Source organism: Amphiura filiformis, chromosome 9, assembly GCF_039555335.1.
Source record: "Amphiura filiformis chromosome 9, Afil_fr2py, whole genome shotgun sequence".
NCBI classification, from domain to species: domain Eukaryota; kingdom Metazoa; phylum Echinodermata; class Ophiuroidea; order Amphilepidida; family Amphiuridae; genus Amphiura; species Amphiura filiformis.
The window spans coordinates 45,684,613-45,705,012 of record NC_092636.1 but is presented as its reverse complement, the minus strand read 5'-3'; the positions used below and the strand labels follow the sequence as shown (position 1 = coordinate 45,705,012).

The 20,400-nt window shown below is 35.8% G+C and overlaps 1 protein-coding gene across 1 annotated transcript; it reads left to right on the top strand.

Annotated features, from left to right (window-relative positions):
• Positions 1-360: 360 nt before the first annotated feature.
• On the top strand, positions 361-5,246 carry LOC140160341 (monocarboxylate transporter 13-like). Its single transcript, XM_072183590.1, has 4 exons — positions 361-613; positions 1,778-1,918; positions 2,195-2,992; positions 4,087-5,246. The coding sequence occupies exons 1-4, from the start codon at positions 406-408 to the stop codon at positions 4,284-4,286; spliced, it is 1,347 nt and encodes a 448-aa protein (XP_072039691.1). The 5' UTR covers positions 361-405; the 3' UTR covers positions 4,287-5,246.
• Positions 5,247-20,400: the final 15,154 nt, after the last annotated feature.

The following is a 20,400-nucleotide window of genomic DNA, read 5'->3' as shown; positions in this document are numbered from 1 at the left end:
TGTTAGGACTCACATTGGAAGTAGTGTCTAATACATCACATACATTATCATTGTTACAAAATTCTGTCAAGGTGTGACTCCAGGTTGTACCCCGCGGTATACCACAATATACTGCCGAAGCCACATGGTTCAGCTATGGTGCGGTAACCGCTCTAGTTATTATAGACATGGTATACCATTTATGGACAACGTAACTTTCCGTGACCTTGAGTGAAAGACATTTCCCGATAGTATAGTAAGTACCTTGTTTCAAATTTTACAGCTGATTAACTTTTAACCGTAACTCCATTCATTAATTTGTACGGTGTATGCGTTTACGGGAGCCACAACAACGCTATTTGTACACATGAAACTCTATCTGTAGCTGAGACTAATTCTTTTGTCCCAGGTTTCAAACTGCTTGTAATGGTATATGCAATGGCGAACGTCATGGCAAAAGACCGAGGGTGGGCATGGATTATAACGCTTACATCATTCATTGCTACGGCTCTCCTGACAGGCACAGTGAAATCCCTTGGTGTCATGCTACCAACTCTTCGTCAACAGTTTTCTACGCAAACGTGGGTCATTGGATTAAGTATTTCATTGACTACTGCCTTCGGAGTAGTTACGTGTAAGTACACAATTAGACTAAATTTTACATGTTCATTTAGGGGCTGTGCAATAATTATTATGAGCCAGGGGACTCATATTATTCCACAGTCCCTTACCTAGAAACGTTGTTTTATTATCCATTCCAATATCGGTGACACCTCATTAAAGAAACTGGACCTGTCGATGGGTTGTAAGGTAGAGGGGACAGGAGTTTGCTTGATAAAATCAATATAACTTACCAGGCGTGAATGAGGCTATATATAAAAAAATAGCTAATCAGCAACGCAAAATAATCAAAATGGTCATTCATCAAATGATGAATAAATTAAAGAAAAATATAGGCCTAAGGCTGCGATCACATAGAAGTATACGGTATTCGCTATTCGCTATACGAAATACGCTCATTCGATCAGACTGAGTTCACATAGTATACGTGAACTCAGCCTGATCGAATGAGCGTATTTCGTATAGCGAATACCGTATACCGTATACTTCTATGTGATCGCAGCCTTAGAGGTATCCAAGTATGTTAAAGTAGAATTATATTAAAGCATACTTAGCGAATTTCCTCCAGCCTTGCTATAAGCATACATAGCTATTAGTATTTTAACTGTTTGAGTTTGGATAACATGTTCTTTTTATTCGAGACCACATAGAGTTAATCATGCTGTTTACTACCCTAAAAGAAAATTTCCAAGTTCCGACTGATTTTGCTTGATCGCATCACATTATACGTTCCACATTAGGGACCGTGAGCCATTCGGGAAGATATAATTGTGATTCAAGAAAATTTTTGGCCAGCCCAATGTGGGGGGGGGTGTCAAACCGAGAGGGGGAGGCAAACGATCTTTGACACACATTCATGGCGAGCAGTACGAAGCGTCTAAAAATGCAAATTTTCCTGTTTGCTGCGCTTACAATATTTATCTGGATCATTTTACGTTTGCCATAGTGACACTTAGAATACTTCAGAATCACAAATGAAAGGCGTGAAATGCCATGGATTGATGTTGAAGTCAGCATAGTCAGATTTTGGTGACAAAAATCGACTCTATTCGGGAAGGGCGAGTGACAAAAAGTGACGCATTCCAAAGTGATCATGTCTATGACCTTATGTTCAATGTTTGACCTATGATATTATGTTTTAAAATTCAAATATATCTTATATCAATTTCTTAATAAGGTCCACTTGCTGGAGCGCTGAGTAAACGCCTCACACCGAGACACACCGTTATGATATTTAGTATATTGGCGGTACTTGGGCTCATTATGGCAGCTCTGGCAACAGCGGTTCAATTTTTGATTGTAGCGTTACTTTTAACAGGTAAGTTGGAAGAGGTGTCTCTAAGTTTCTGAGTAGCCGGTGAAAAAAGAAGTATGGTGTGCCAGCGCCAAGGAGGATTTGTTGAATAGTTGCCCCAAATTAATTTTCGCCCGCGCCGATAATATTACAAGCGGATTGGGGTTGGGGCCATCATGTGAGAACGGTATCTGACTTAAATTATTCACCTTAAAGTTAATCAAGAAAAAGCAAAAATAAAACAACATGGACCCGATTGAAATTATAGATACTTTGTATTTGTTACTTTTCTGTATAAAGGCTTTTCAGTCGGAGCTCATGCAGTCATCATAGGCGAAGAAGCTATTTACTTTGAGAAGTATTACAACATATCCATGGCTATTTCCCAAGCAGGACTTTCCCTCGGAATCATGGTAATGCCACCTATGACGCAGCTCCTTCTGTACATCTACGGATGGAGGGGTTCCATGCTATTATTAGCTGCTCTCAATCTTCATCTTATCGTGTGTGGAGCTTTGTTAAAACCTTTCCACACGGGTCGGGTTGAATTAGAAGACAATGAACTCATCAAACGATCAAAGAAACAACAGGAACACGAAAATTTGGTAATAACAAATCTGGTTCATTATCTAGATTTAACGTTGTTCACCGATGCTGATTTTGTCGCTATGCTGGTTTACATTCTTTGCTGTGGTTATTGCTTTACGGGTTGGCTAATATATTTAGTTCCTCATGCAATGGAGCTAGGATTCCAATCCTACGAATCGTCATTTCTGGCGACAATTGGGGGATTCGGTAACCTCTTAGCAGCCATTCTGTATCCTATATTGAAGATTTGTACACCGGATAAAACAACTCTCTACTTGACAACATTAATGAGTACTTTTGCATTAGGCTTGGACCCGCTGGTTTCCAGTTACCATTCTTATATTGGACTAGCAATTTTATCATGCATATATGTCCTTGCCAGGGGTATGGCTATTTTGAGTGTATTTAAAATGGTTAAAAATGTCGTAGATGATAACAAGATGACAAATGCAATGCTTTGGATGAATTTTGCAGACGGAATCGGAGGAATTTGTAGTGGGTTTTTCTCAGGTAAGGTCGACGATTATGATTTAATAAAAATAGTAACTGAATGCCATATAGCACATTCAAGATAATAATGCACCCGACATGAGTAACTTTGCTACCCTGAAGGGAGCGAAAGTGAAAAACCCAACGTCACGACCTAGTGCAATTAGGTTCTGTGCAATAAGTATTCCTGGTGTAGGATAAAGTTGGGGGAGCAAGAATATTTGGCCAGCCGAAATGAGGCACGGTTGTTTGATGGCTGACATTGACCTTGAATTAGTAACACCAGAAATTGATTCTACACATCCAAAAAAGCGGTATTATACATCATTCTAAGGCAATTGACTCAAAAGTTCAATTATTTTAAAAGACGGCGTCCGGCGGCCATCTTGGATGAAATTTAGCGCCTGACCTTGACTTTTAATTGAAAAAATAACATCATGAATTGATTCTACACACCCCAGAACCGCTTTAAAGTGGCATTATACATGTATATCATTCTAGGAAAAATGGTTCAAAAGATCAATTTTCAAAATGGCGTCCGGTGGCCATTCATGCAAATTACCCACAGAGGAGAGAGAAAACAGAGAGTGTACCACCAGTCAAAGTCCCCGTGTATTGTATACGGTGAGTTCTCGCATATTCATTAGGGCCGATTGTTCGATCGTGCCGTCTCAAACAATCACGCCAGCGCTGCGTGCCTTCGCGTATACGCGATAGAGCATTGCGTGCTTTCGCGATTACGCGATAGACCATGAAAATACGCGGTAATCGCGTAGCAGTCTCGCCTGTTGCATGTAATGGAACAATCGGCCCTCATTATCGGATGATGCGGAGACTTTGGTGGTACGGGTTCTGTTTTCTCTCTCCTCTGTGAAATTACCAGACTTGCCCAAACTTGCAGTTTTGGCAACCAATGTGAAAATCTTCGAAGCCCCCGTGGAATTACAAATCAACATTAAAACGTCGTGGGAAAGAACATTTCTAGGTTCAGGAAATGAAAAATGAACTTAACTACACTGTATTTCTTGAGGTATTTTATAATGTGCTGTTTTGAATCCTCATACCTCATACTGTAGGACCATCTATCTTTCCTTCTGTTTCTTTCACACATGCAGGATGGACGTTCGACGTGACCGGAAGTTTTATGTTGTCATCTCTGCTACTAAGTGCAATATCACTTCTTGGATTATGTCCACAATTCATTGTGGATATGAGAAGTGTGTGGAAAGCTAGGAAATATGCATCGCGATACAATAACCATCATAGTATCAGTATATTAACTAAGGAGTCCATAGGTAATGTTACATCGTTGTAATCAGCAGCGGCGGAAGCATCAACTTTTACGGGAATTTTAAACGTTTGGTTCAGGCCCCAAATGACGGTATGTTTTGCTATTTGGTCAGGGCGCAAAATTGAGCAATTGTCACGGCAATTTGTGTGCCAAAAAGGAAGGTACTAAGACAATTATTCCTTTCCCCCTTCTATTATGGTTTTCAGGGGGACGTCCCCCCGATTGTTGCCATGTCTGCACTTGTGCGAATCATCTCCTCTCTTCTCATCTTCTCTGATTCAATGAAGCGAACATTAAAAACCTTTATGGCTGAGGCTTAAGGGTACTGCAAATAGAAATATTGTAATCTGACTCAGTTTTTCAGTCATAATTCAGTGAAGGTGATCAAGAGTCAATACACATTCTTTGTTCTGAAGACGACCGTTTGGCTTTAATTATTCCATATGTAACTCATTCTCTCAAATAATTACTCTATAAGAGAGTAAATTGCCATTATTTCATGGATTGCCTACAGTGAGAGTGCACTATACCCGGGGCACTGTATCCCTTCTTTTAATGTGTGCAACTGTTATTATGATCAATTCCATGTGTAAGCATATGACAGAGATCCACATAGTCTCACCTGTGATGTCTGTGGCATTCGACATCATTAAACTTGCTTTTAAGTTGTAGCTGATCACTGAGATATGCATATCCGATACAGTTGTATTGGCAATGGGAGATAGACATTTAATTTATACAACCTATAATAAAACAGCACGAGATTAAGTTAGTAATGTAAAGTATACCAATAGAGAGAACATTGTTATCAGTGTCACGATTTGCAGTGTTTGGAATATTTGACAAAAGATCTACAGATATAAGGCACAGATGTTGTTTTTGTTTTCAGACATAGCCTTAAGGGGTGGGGTATGAACGTTTGGACAGTATTTATTTTGGGACATTAGAGCACATCAGACATATCGAATTGCATTCTGAATACGAAGAATGTTATTCTGATATCAAATAATTTTGATTTTTGAAATTCGCAATGTAATACACATTTTATGGCAAATTATTAAAATTGATATTTTGATATTTAACAGTACTTGAAGTAAACTTTATAAATCTGATGCTTTATACTCAAAGTGTATGTAGGTGGGATGAAAAGCCGACGATCAATTGAAAATGTTGACCTTTCGTATTGAAGATATTGATTTTTTTCCCAAAACACCAAAGAAAAATTAGGTCTTTTGGGGAAAAAAATCCATATCTTCAATATGAAAGGTCAAAATTTTCAATTGACCGTCGGCTTTTCCTCCCTGCTACATACACTTTAAGAATATATCATTAGATTTATATAATTTACTTCGAGGACTGTTATATATCAAAAATTTGAAAAATATCAAATTTTTATAATTTGTCATAAAATTTGTATTATATTGTGATTTTCAAAAATGAAAATTATTTGATATCAGAAAGACATGCTTCGTATTCAGAATGCAATTCGATAGGTCTGAGGTGCTCTCATGTCACAAAAAATACTGTCGAAACGCAATAAACGCTCATTTTAGATCCCTTAAGCCAGTAAGAAAATCAAAGAGTAAAGGTGAGATGGAGGGGTGTAATTGCACCTCAACGTTAAGAGTGAGGTGCAATTTTAATTTCAGGGCTGATTGTGTTGCTGAGATCATGCTCTTCATTGACTTAAAGCTACTCTTCTCAACTAATACAGGAACTGTCAAATCTTATAAAAGCTATTTGCATTGGATAATTACGTTTTTAGTACATTTACGGTTATTATACTGTGAAGGCGTAGGCTTAGCGTACTTTTAATCACTGCGAAATTAAATTTCCAAATAATTACAGAAAGCAAAGTGATAATAAACGTTAGTGAGGGCAAACCTTTATTTTGTAGAATCAAATTGCATTATTGGTTTTTCATAAATGTGCGTTTTATTTGATCGTTTCAAAAAAAGGTGACCTTTCTTGTATGTTGGTCTTTCGTATCGCATTTTGGTGAACCATAAACTGTAATTTGGTCAAGCAAAGAACCTTTTGTAAAGAAAATCTGTTATTTTTTGTAGCGTTGGCTTGTGCGAATCTTCACTTCAAAGCGTAACCTGGTTAGTGCAATTCAGTTGGAAGAAAATAAAGAACAAGGGTGAATTATATTTTATAAGTTTGTCTCCCACAAGACAAGTAGTAATGGACATAGCCAGATCAAAATGCATATATGCTAGATATTATACAGCAATGTTATATTAATGAGACACTTTACACAAGCACATCATTTAGGAGCATATAAAATGGTTAAAGAGAATGTTTTGCTTGTATTCTACAATCTGACCAACACCACTCCACTTGCTGCCAGAATCAAGATTCATCAACTCAAATTACTCGGCCATGCGTCATGAAGACGACGAACCCTTTATATTCCACCACAGAGGAAGAGGAAACCGGGACGGCTGCGCACACTGTACTTACAGTATGTCCAGCACCTCCTGGGAGATACTGAAGGGATGCTGCGGCCAAACAAAATACATTGCCTCTCCTGGAAAGCCCTGTAAGTGATGATCCAGAACAAAACTGAAAAACATTTTATATGAATTTGGTATCATGTATCCACTTGGGGTAAGCTTGGGGTTATCAGTGTAAGAAACATCTTTAAATGATATTGTAATAGATCGGTGATATTTGCATTCCCGATATAATTATTGGTATATAATCTAATTGGAGTTGGTAATGGAAACATAATAGCCGTGTAAAAATGGTTGGTGATTTTGCTATTCAAAATATATTTTAGTAAAAAGATTTTTCTACTCAAAATGTAATTTAATAAGCAAAATCCTTAATCGTTCGCGTTGGTTTGTGCAAGGTGTATGCATATTAAATTTCGTTATCCTCTTAACTTTTATAAGCTTATTCAGAGTAATCTAATAGGTGTAATGCTAAGCATAAGCAAACTAGGAAACAATACCTATAGTATATCCTTGAATAATTATTTAAAATGCAGTTAAACTAAAATCAGCGTATAAATTCATTATATATCTTAATATTTGTAGAAGAGTAAAGTATATCCCCTACAGCAAAAGACATCACTTCATAAGCCACCTGTGTAAGTGAGCTTTTATATGGCTGTGAATTTGCCACATCATGTATAATGTTCAAAATCAAGCACCTTGAATGTGTGATCAACACCAAGATCTATGCGATGAGTAACACCCGACCTCTCATCATCCTGGTATGGTATTGTCAACTGTACTAATTCGCTCCCTGAGAATTCCAGTGGACGAACCCTGTAGAAGATATTTCTCTTTATGCTCCATCACAAGGCAAAACGGAGACCAAGCTATCTGACTTATACAAAAGTTATTCGTTGATACCAACCAGGAGCGTAGTGAGTTTCTTGGTGGGGAAATAAAGTGTTCTTCCCTGTTGGTGGGGTAGGGGAAATGAGTCTGAGAAAGATAACAATTTCCCAGGCGTGCGTCATTTTAGCCCGGTGGTATAGGTGGCAGATATATATTATTTGTATCTTTTTACCAAAAATGAATGTTAAGTCTTTTTGGATTTTAGACTAAGTTTGATGAATTTTGGTGTAAAACGGGAAATACAGAAGACACGCTCATTTTTTCATTTCCCTTTTTGTCACTTCCCTTTTTATTTTTTATTTGTATTCCTAATTTTCTCTATCGATTATTTTGTGTGGGTCACTCTGTCCTCTACGATCAAACCCCGCCCTCTATACCACTTATACTTAGGTTTGCTTCCTTTTTGTATTGTAATGTATATTTTTAGAACCAGAATGTATGGTAAACATAATGCCGGAAGTTAAATTTGCAAAATTCGGTAAACAACATCTTGAAGATTTTGTACTAAAGGCCCCCTACAATGCTAGCTACAAAAATATTTTTTTATTATTATTCTTTACATAATGTATCTGTTATATATTTTCTTATATCTGAAATTCAGAAAAAAATCACCTGTTTCATTCATTTTACATCAATATCTCAGTTTAAATAACAGGTCTCAGTTTCCTGTCAATAGAAACGTGACGTGGTGGTCGTAGAATGCCTAATACATGCCTTTTACCATGTCAAGGTAATGGGAGAAATGAGAGAAAAAAATCGCCAAATACAAGTGTTTCCACAATGCATCCTTTCAAAATGTTCAGGCTCCCCTTGTTTTCCCAACTACCCCTTTCCAAACACAAATATCCTAATATATCCCATTCTCGTCCCTGGCGCAAATATTGACCGGGCCATACAGATGGTGGCAACTTGTCTCAAGTTACGGAGTACGAGTAAAATCACTATTCTCAAAACTTACATATTAACATAAGTCAGCTATTGCGCACTGAACTTGTTTGTATTCGAGGATATACAGTCCGAATTACTGGTAATATTTATTAGGCGCCAAGTTTGTACGACGGCTTTTAAGTTGAAATGATGCTTGATGTTAATTTAGGCAATATACGGATGACAAAATTGATGAAACTATAATTACATTTAGCCTATTATACAGTATTAGCAGTGCTTATAGATCATTTTGATCAATGGAGACGTAGACTGTGGTACTTTGATGATGCTGGTAATGTCTGTGCTTCTACAAGCGAGGTTGACACAAAATTTCCTGTATCACAAAGCATTTGGCGCCTGTTTGTTCACTGTCGTAAAAGGCTGGCCAGTGTCTTCTCTCCCATGATTCACATACACTCGTCTAAAATGGGCAAGTCATGCCTTTTACGAAGCGGTTAGTTTACCACTAAAAAGCACGATAAAGTTCCCTGTGAAAAGAACGGCTCTTTTCAGTGCCACCACAAGCTCTAAAGGTCAACCTGATGACTAGTATGTCTTCCAATGTATGAAAACCATTTCTGCACTTTACAGATTTTTTCTGCATAAGTATAAAAAAACACCTTAGCAGTGCTACTGACGAGATCCCTTGAGGATCGAAACAAGCTTGTCTATATAGTTTGTTGCATGTATAAATCCAAACTGGTTGGCATGGACATCTTTATAACTGAAGTTATAACTTATAAATGTATAAAAACACAACACAAAATAACGTCCTCACTTATGTAGCCCGTCACAAATCTAAACCTGCTTATGTTGTGACGATTTTATTGACAGATTTGCTACAAAAACCTCTAACTTGACAAAGATTTATTGATTTTGTGCATTTTGTACAAGTTGCAAATTAAAAAAGGACCATGCAGAGTTTTAAAGGTGAATGCGCGTCAATCAAAACAAACGCTAGGTAATATCGATCGCCCTAAATATTGCCCATGATACCCTAGAATTCATCATCAAAATAATAAGTAAACCGGGCACCTGTGATTGTCGACAGAGGGGCTGGTCGCGGGTAAGTGAGCTTGACCATGCCTAGAATACCATCTGCGTGATCATTTTGATTTGCAATTTTTGAAAATGCACCACATTTCAATAGTGGTCAATTTAGAGCTTTTGGTAGCGAATGCGGTATCAAATTGGAGATACATTTGTAACAAGATTAAATTGTCATTACATGAGCAGGTTCATATTAAAAACGGGTTGTGTTGTATGTGAGGAATTTCCTTTTATGTTGTGTTTATCTCTTGCGTTGGTGGTAAAACACGTTTTCTTAACATACATAAATATAGTATGTTCTAGTTTTGGTTTGAAGGACGATAGTTGTAAATGTCAATTTTAAACATAAAATCATTAGATATATTGAAGGTTGTTCTCATTCGTATACCGACAAAATCAAGTTTGAAGATCAAAATAAAAGAAGTGACAAATTAAATTTAAAACTAAATCGTACCCTATTTTCGGTATATCTGGTACATTATATAGATTACTTAATGTTAGGATTAGTAGCGAATGTAGAGGAAATCTTAAATAAATCCCTTGGGAACGATTCATCTGTAGCCAAAGTGTGTTTGAGAATAACACAGTACGGCTACCTTTTTCCATGGAGATTTGTTTCATTACTTTTCAAGCGGAACATCTATATAATTGGTAGATTGAGTAAGGCAATCTTGATTTATTTACATAACGTCGTACAACAAGTGTAAAATCTACAAAATATGCCCTACAAGATGAAAAATCTTCGGAGAGAAAATCCAGTAAGTCAGAATGGCTGGTAACCTGACCCAGTTTTTTAGTCACAATTCAGTGAAGGTGATCAAAAGTCAATACACATTCATTGTTCCGAACTAATAAAGACTCTATAAGAGAGTAAATTGACATTATCTCATGAATTGCCTACAGTGAGGGTGCACTTCATCTATTCTAATAATTCATGATATTGTTCTTATAATCAATTCCATGTAAATATGTGTAAACATATGAAAGAGATCCATCCGTATAACTATAAAGTAGATAATGGTGTCTCCAACGGACGAGGTACAAATCACACCAATGATCAAAGTATAATATAAGAGGATATAATTGTGTTTCCAATGGACGAGGTACAAATCACACCAAGGATCAAAGTATGATACAAGAGGATACCTAAAATGTATAAAAACAGAAATATTCGAGCCAGGTATACCAACTTGATGTGTGGATCGAACAAGACAAAGTCAAGATACAGCATGTATACCATAGGGGTGTACACTAACACTGCACTAGTAGAAATCCAAAACCACAGGGATAGACAAAAGTAAACAAAAATACAACCAACGTTTCGAGCAGATAAACTGCCCTTACTGAGTGATGGAAAGTAGCTATGTGTACTTAGCAAGCATCAAAAATTGATCAAATTATAGCAAATAATATAAGTAAGGGGCAAGCTTGCTCATCGTAGCTCATTATTATGTCGGATAAATCGGTAATTACGAATTGCCATTAAATTAAGGTAGTTCTCCTGGTAGTAATAATGGTTTGATATTCCTTGCTTCCGCCTCAGAATCCCAGCAATGTATCGGTCTAGAAGAGTCACTGTCGTATTCGTCTCACCATTCATCGCTTATAGCAAGTATTAAGAATTACATTTTAGTGTATTCATAATTTATTTAGTAACTCCGTGGTTGCACTGTGCCCTATAAGTATTACCGGTTAAGAAGATTAAAGAAAACAAAAGCATAGATTGTTATATGACAAAGTTGTTAAATAATCCTAGATAGTTATAAAGTTAAGCCAAGTGACTGATTTTCTGGCAATAGAAAGTTCATTTTATTTTTGCTTGTCACCTCAAAAAACCTGGTCAAGCTAGCTAAACGCACAATGAAACGCTTCCAGTCAGTTGATGCTTATGCCGTATTACACTTTGTGTCAATTTGCTTAGAACCTACAGGGAAACAAATTGACAACAATCTCACTTTAAGCTTGAGATCAGTGACATTTATATTGACCAAGGCTCTATTAACAAGTGGGTTTATTCGTCTTTTGCAAGTAATTGCCAGCTACTCGGGTAAATCTTGAAGGATGAAATCTCTACAATTCAGTATTATGATAAAACTCATTTGATTAAGTAATTGTTTCAACTAGCCATTTCTTCCTCTTGGTATACGGTATATCCCTGTTGTTTGTTTGCAGGGTAGTAAAATCAGTGTTTTCTATTGTTTTGTCTGGTTCAATGAGCCACATCTCAAGACAAGCTCTGTCAACATTACGTTCGTAGTAAATGGTTATTTATTTGATTATATTTATCATGGATTGAACATATATGGAAATATATACACGTACTAAAGATAAATATTTATACTGCATGTTACTAGTGAGTAATACATGGAATTTTAATATATTACCTCTCCTGGGTAAAGCTGTGTAAGTGATGATCCAGAACAAAAACATTTTCAAATTTCTATTTTAGACGAATATGATATTCTGTATCCAACTTTTGTGTCATTTTGATGTATTTGACATTACAGCCTGCGGTTATCAGTGTAAGAAAAGTCCTGAAATGAACTTGTAACTGATAGTATGGATTTGCATTCCCAATACAATTATTAGTATTATAATCTAATTGTTGTTGGTAATGGAAAAATTATAGCCGTGTAAAATATTTTCTGTGATTTTGCTATTAAGATATCTTTTAGTAAAAAGATGTCTGATTTTTCTACTCGAATTATATTATTTTAATATGTAAAATCCTCTTAACTTTTATAAGCTTATATGTTATTATTCAGAGTAATCTAATCGGTTCAATGCTAAGCATAAGCAAATTAGGAAGCAATGCATATCCCTGAATAATCGAATTATTTAAAATGCATTTAAAATGACTGAAATCAGCGTATTTTGTAGAAGAATTAAGTATACCCCGACTTCTGATTTGCAAAAAAAACATAACACTTCACAAACCCAATGCCGCTATTTATCATTGAAATAAGGCTACCAAAATCAGGCTTTTCAACGCCACCTGTGTAAGTGTACTTTTATATGGCTGTGAATTTGCCACATTATGTATAAGGCTCAACATCATTTACCCACATCATGCATAAGTCTCAACATCAAGCACCTTGACTGTGTGATTAACGCCTGCGATTAGCAACACCCAGCCTCTCATCATCCTAAGGTTACGTCAACTACTACGCTTCCTCGGACACATCCTGAGGATTACAGTGGACAAACTATGAGCCACTATGGAATGCAACCGAGGAGATGCAAAATTCGGCAAACAATTTCTTGAAGCTTTCGGAGTAAAGGCTACCTACAATTCTAGCTACAAAACAGCACATATTTTCTTATTATTAAATATTTTCCTATATCTGGAATTCAGAAAATGGATATATCTGCTTTTGCATCTGAACTGTTCCTTGGCAGAACCAGCAGCGCCCTATTTCATTTATATGTTGCTGGTTCACCTGTTTCATTCGTTTCAGCTTTCAAAACGTTTACATCAATATCTCAGTTTAAATAACAGATCTCAGTTTCCGTGTCATTACAAACGTGACGTGTTCGTTGAAAACTTAATACCTAGGGACCGTTCAATATTTACTATGTCAAGGGAATGGGAAAAACTGTTTTCTACATGCATCCTTTCAAACCAGTCGGGTTCCCTCTTGGTTACCTAAGTTTCTCCTTTTAAAATATTTTATTTCCCCTTTCCAAACAAATAGATTCCCTCCTAAAATATCATGTCATCCCCGGCGTTAATATACAATTGTACCTAGGAATGGTGACCACTTGTCTCAGGTTATATATTAACACGTGTCAAATCGCTACACTCAATACGTTTTAACCTTACCCAGCTCTTACGTGCACTTTTAAACTGATGTTGTATTATTTACTAGGCGCCGGGTCTGGTATGAAGGCTTTTAAGTTAAAACCATGCTTAATGTTACTTTAATAGGCGATATATGGATGACACAAAATTACATATATATGGCGCAGCTGTTGAAATACAGAACATTAATGATACCATAATTACGTTTAACCTAAATAATATCACGTTTAGAGCATTTGATCAAAACGCTCATAGATTTATAATTTCCATTTTATATAATTTGGAATGGTAACCTAATGGTACGGGCTTTGACTCATAATCAGAGGGTTGTGGATTCGAGCCCGGCGGTGCCATCGTACTGTGCCCTTAAGCTGCGATGTTGCACTAAAACCCTAAAAAGTGTTTAAGATACTCATCGTCGTAAATGTCATAGATTGAAACATGACATCAGTAGATTTGAAGATTGTTCTCATTCCCTTAGCATCAAAATCTAATTTGAAACCCTAAAAAAAGGGATGACAAATTAAGTTCAAAATCAAATCAAACCTAACCTAATGTGTAACATTATACATTATATACATCACTTAATGTTAGGATATAGTAACAAATGTAGGGAAATCTTAAATAAATCGCTAGAGAACGAGTCAATGAAAATAACAGAGTACGTCTACTTTACTGCTCGGAGATTTGTTCAAAAACTTTAGGCAATACATCAACTCTCCTTTTTATTATTGTGGTTGCGTTGAATAAAATCACATTTTGATCCAACTGCCGCGGTATAAAACCTTGTATAAATTTGCATTCCAAATGAATTCGTTTTAATGTCAATATAATTGGTAGATTGAATTGAGTAAGGCAATTTCGATTTGTTTACATAACGTTGCACAACAAGTGTAAAAGCTACAGATGTAGCTACAGATGCCCTAGAAGATGAAAACTCTCCGGGGAGAAAATCCAATAAATCAGAATGGTTGGCAACCTGAACCAGTTTATCAATCTCAATTCAGTGAAGGTGATCAAACGTCAATACACATTGTGTGTTACACAGTTTTTGCTGTGAACAAAGGCGACCGGTAGGCTTTCATTAAGGTTTTATTTACCTAATGCTCTCAAATAACTAGATAAAATTGCAATTATCTTCAGCCATCTTATAATCGATGTAATATCTTCCAGCACTTTTATTTTTTACGACTACCATTGGTTAAACTTTTTCCCGTCACCATTTTTACCCCATATTAAAACCGAATGAACGATTTGGCGACAATACTGAAGCCTCCTGAAATTTGGATCTTTTTTGATCAAAAATCATTGTCCTTCCATTTAGTTCTTGTAAATCGTCACGTTCCCGCAACATTGAACACGCACACCGTGATCATATTATAGTTTCCTCTTTATTTGTTTTGTAGATGGGGCTAAAGTTGATATAGTCTATATTTCTGCCATAGTCTCACCTGTGATGTCTGTGGCATTCTAGCCTTGGGGTTATCAAGGTCAACAACATTCCTTAAACTTGCTTGTAGCTGATCACCGAGATATAAATTTCCGATTTGTTTGTATTGGCAATGGAAAAATACGAGTAGGTTTTTAAGATATCTAATTTATACAACCTATATAAATATCAGTACAGTACCGGTATGCCAATAGAAAGAACAAAGGATCCACAGATATAAGGCACAGATTTTGTTTGTGTTTTGACAAGCAAGTTTGCAGACATAGGCATAAGCCTTTAGTATAGACATTAAGAACAACAAAGAGTAAACAGATCCATGGCGAAATGGAGGGGTTCATGAGGTTGAGTTGATCTGACCCATTTTGTGCAAAAATCGGGGAGAACTGCTGTAACTAACGTGTAGCTAGGATTATGTTCTTCTTTGAGTAATGGTTTCCCTTCTAAACTAATTCCTGAACTGCTGATACTTATAAGAGCTATTTACATGTCCTAATTACCTAGCCGGGACACCGGCTAGGTCTTGTGATGCTATCGGATCTTTCTTCTTCTTTCTTCTTCTTCTGGCAACATATTTCAAAATGCTTCTTCTCTTACATGTTACATCCTACAATGACGTCACTTGCACATATGCATCGGCTATATCCAGTGTCTATTGGGTGTTCACAGATTTGGGGTCAAAGGTCATTAAGGGGTCATTTCCGGTATAAAACCAAATATTTCCAAAATGCTTCTTCTTCCACAAATTGCATGTGATGGTGACATGCTTAGGACATGTGACTTGACTTTGGTCGGTGACTATAGGGTGTTCACAGATAAGGGGTCAAAGGTCATTAAAGGGTCATTTCCGGTCTGAAAGCTAAAAATATTCAAAAAATCACTGTTTTTACAAAATACATAGCAGAGTGTTGTCATTAGCACACATGCATTACTACTAACCAGGGTCTTTGGGGTGTCTACAGTTTTGGGGTCAAAGGTCATTAAAGGGTCACTTCCGGTCAAAAACCAAAAATCGTCAAATATGTTCATTTTTTAAATCTCAAAACGTAACCAGACCAGAGTGACATAAACTTCATATATGCATTAGTGTTACTCGATGTATGCACGGTATTTTTTATTATTTTGGTCAAAGGTCATTTAGACGTCATTTCCGGTTTGAAGCTAAATAACTTCAAGAATTTTTATCTCCATAACTAAGCATTGTAGATTTTTTTTATTTAAACTGTAACAATGCATTTTCTCGGTGTATATGAGGTTTTTTTTTTATATTGGGGTCAAAGGTCATTAAGGAGGTCAAAACGTCAAATTTGCAAAAAAAAAATGTTTAAAATTACGGAAAAGTAGCTGTATCTCAGCCTATGGAAGACGGATAAAGCCCCTACATGCTACAGTGATGCACCATTAATGGTGTAAGATGTCCATAATAGCCGGTCAAAGGTCAAACTTTAAGACTGGCATTTCCGGCCCCGGCTAGGTCCAGATCTGTAGCCAGATCTAGTTACGTTTTTTATTTTACGGTTATTACACCTGTGTAGGTTTATGGGTAGTATGCCTGTGCTTAGCGTACTAATAATCACTGCGATTTTTTTTAATTAAATTTCCGAGGTCAAACCTATATTTTGTAGAATCAAATTGCATTATTGGTTTTCCACAATGTCCATCTTATTTGGTATATTATGGTGACCCTGTTTTGTATCTTCTTCTTTCGTATCGCATTTTAGTAACCATACACTGTAATTTGTTCAAGCAAAGAGCATTTTGTAAAGAAAATCTGTTATTGATTGTCGGTTGGCTTGTGCGAATCTTCACTTCACGTCGTAGCCCTGAGTAGAGCAATTCAGCTGGAAGAACATGTCCAACATTGGGCAAAATAAAAAGTAAGGGTACAATTAGATTTTGTTATTTTAGGTACAATATAAAATATAACATATGAATATACTTACCTTTCATTCATTCATTCATTCATTCATTTTATTTTTTCATCATCATCAATACATACATAATCAGCATAACAGATATAAACAATGTTGAAAATAATGATGTGATGAGGTAGATGCATTACAAAGCCAAAGGCCTGAAAGACAATGCATCACCTTTACATTAAATAATATATAAGATAAGATATTTACAAAAGAAAGAAAAAAAATCAGTATAAAAACAGGAAAAAAAAAAAAAAGAGACAGCACGGAACCCATCTTGAATATTACTTATATACATTAACCAGGCAAATTAATGCAATTTTTTTTTTAAGTGTTTATATGTAACAACTTCAGTAACTTGTACAATAGAGTAAAAACAGAATTATTACATGAATGCGATAATCAAGAGTTAGTGATCACCTTTAACGATTCTAATAATACCAGTTTTGAATTTGGAGATGCAATTTGCTTCTTTGATTTCTTTTGGTAAGCTATTCCACAGCCTAGGGCCAAGTGACAAAACATTATTAAGTCGATGGACCTCGGCCCGATAATCATTTTTACCTCTTGTATCATAATTGTGGATAGACTTCATATTGATGAAAGTATTATCAAAAGATCTTGGTAATAGACACATGTGGTATTTGTACATAAATAGACCCAATTCCTTATTATAAAGTTGATACACATCAAGAATATTAAATTTTTCAAACAATGGCTTTGTATGACACAAATAGGAGCTGTTAGAGATGACCCTTACAGCTCTTTTTTGAAGCTTTACAATTCTATCCAAAATATTTTTATTGGCATTGCCCCACAATATTATACCGTAAGTTAAGAATGGTAAGATAAGGGTACAGAACAACTGGTACATGTTGGGTTTTGGTAAGAAATGTTTGAGTTTGTTTAGTACACCAATATTCTTACAGCATGTTTTACAAATACTATTTATATGCGACCTCCATGTGAGGTTATGATCTAGAGTAATACCAAGAAATTTTGCATCATATACACGTGTCAACTTACATCCATCAAGATATATTTGATAATCATTGGTAATATCATTAGTCTGATGAGGTGTTCCAAAGAACATAAGATTTGTCTTGGTGGCATTTAAAGACAGTTTGTTACATTTGAACCAATTTACAACCTCTTTTAACTCTCCATTCATAGTATCACATAATCTTTGTATATTACTATCAGAGTAGCATACTGTTGTATCATCAGCAAACAGTATAAATGATAAAAGTGTTGATGTGTTACATATATCATTCATATATATAATAAAAAGAAGAGGACCAAGGATAGACCCTTGTGGCACTCCACAAAGTACATTTTCATATGATGATTGAGCACCATTAAAGGATACAAATTGTTTTCTGTTTGACAGGTAGTTTTCAAACCATTTATGAGATACACCACGAAAGCCATAATGATATAGTTTGTGTAATAAAATTTCATGGTTGATGGTATCAAAAGCTTTCGATAAATCCATAAAAATGTTAAACTATAATAGAATCTGAAGTTTGTCTCGCACAAGGCAAGTAGTAATGAACATATGTGCCAGCAAAAATACATATATGCTAGATATTATACAGAAATATCATATTAATGAGACACTTTATATAAGAACATCATCAGGGAGCATATAAAATTGTTAAAGAAAGCCTATGATATAAAATAAGTATAAACTTTAATACATTACGAGAGCGTAAACTGAACTAAAATGTTACAGAACAATATTTTAACAGTATGGTGTGATAAGTATTTTACAAGATATGTGTTCTCGGATACACCGGGAAAATAAGTAGGTCTCTTTATCACCTTTATAGCAAAAACGCGATCCAAATAGTTATTGCACACTTTAATTAAAATTCAAAATCCTACTGGAATTTCTTTATAAAACATATACTAGTTAGTCCTGTAGAAAAATAATGTATTGCTATTATGTTGGGTAAGTTTTTACGTGTCAGTATATTAAACGCTGGTGGATTCTCTTTTAAATTGTAGTTGCCCAAATTCTCCTGATAACCAACATGTCGATTTGTTTTCTTACAATGTCGTGCGATTACTACTTTGTCAAAATCATAATCAGCAGCAACATCAGCTATATAAACAACATTATTACTCTCCCATACTGTGTAAACATTTGAAAGTGCAATTTTTCGGTAATCATAAACCTTTATATGCAATCATATATCCAATTGTGCAATATAAATTTATGTCAAATTAATTGAATTCTTATATAGACCTTTCTTAATATGTTGTCTAGTGTCGCAAGCTTTTGACTTAAATATGTGACCGTACAGCACGAATGAGCCGTAAATGTCCTCAATTGTATTCTGAGTTACAGTGTAAAATGTGCATGAAGATCGTATTCATAGGTACCTCAATTTGGTGCTACGTGTACCTCATTTAATGAGATACACGTAGCACCAAATTGAAATACCTATGAATATGACCTTCATGCCCATTTTACACTCTAAGTCAGAATACAATTGAGGACATTTACGGCTCATTCGTGCTGTACGGTCACATATTGTCTGCACTTTTGGCGGAACGAGCTACGTTTCATTCGTTTCAGTTCCAAGAAATGTACACCCATCTTATGTCAGTTTCAATAATATTTGCAACTGAGCCAAATCAACGTTGTCCAAATTAAATCACTAGTCTTAATATATGAAAGAAGAACCTAGCTTGATCATCCATGTACAAGCTAACCCCATTTGGCACATTTTACTAATTGTTGCCTATAGGTACTAAATCATCCGAATGTTTCTGATACCATTGTCCTAATCAAACACGGTAAGTGACTCTCATGGGCACAGACACAGTTTACTAGAAGAGAAGACAGTCCTCATAGCAAAAAAAGTTTGGCTTTTTAACATCACATGTATTACAGTGCATGCCTATGGCTGTGTCTCCAAGGTGATAGCAAATGATATGGAGAGTAAAATCATGCTTTTGCATAATCATGCTACAGGCTAATGCTAAACATCAAGCGCACCGACCATGTCAGTAATAACAAGATGTACACCCCAATTAACACGGAGCCTCTCTTAACAGTTATTTACGGTTGCAACAGCTTCGTCCTTTCGGTCACCTTCTCAGGGTATAAGAGGAAGAGCCTTCAATATATTAGTGTAGGATGTTATATATATTTGCATCTTTGCTATTAATGTTTCTGGTGCTAGAAAAGACGTCCAGGTGTCAGGAAACATTTTTCTTCGACCATATGGTCGCCATCTTGGATTAAAAATGCCGCCATTTCAAAAGTATTTTATCTAATAACTTAAGCGTGATGTTCTATTCATACCTGCATCAAGAAGCAACTAATCTCCCGATGCTAACCTTTCATGCTTTTCGCGTGGAGTGTGTACATAAAACGAGTAAGGTATGAAGTATGAACGAACGGTTAACATCGCCACACGATTGGGTATCACGAATCGTTATTATATGATGTGCAGTTAATATTCATATATTATTTTATACATGGAATGCTTCAGTTTTGACACAAAAAATATTTCATTGAAAACCCTCCCACTCGGCTATATCAAAAAGGTGACCACGCTTTCCTAGAATGTGCATTAAAAATTTTCTTATTTTAACAGCATTCTAGAAACACTTGGCGTATGGCGAA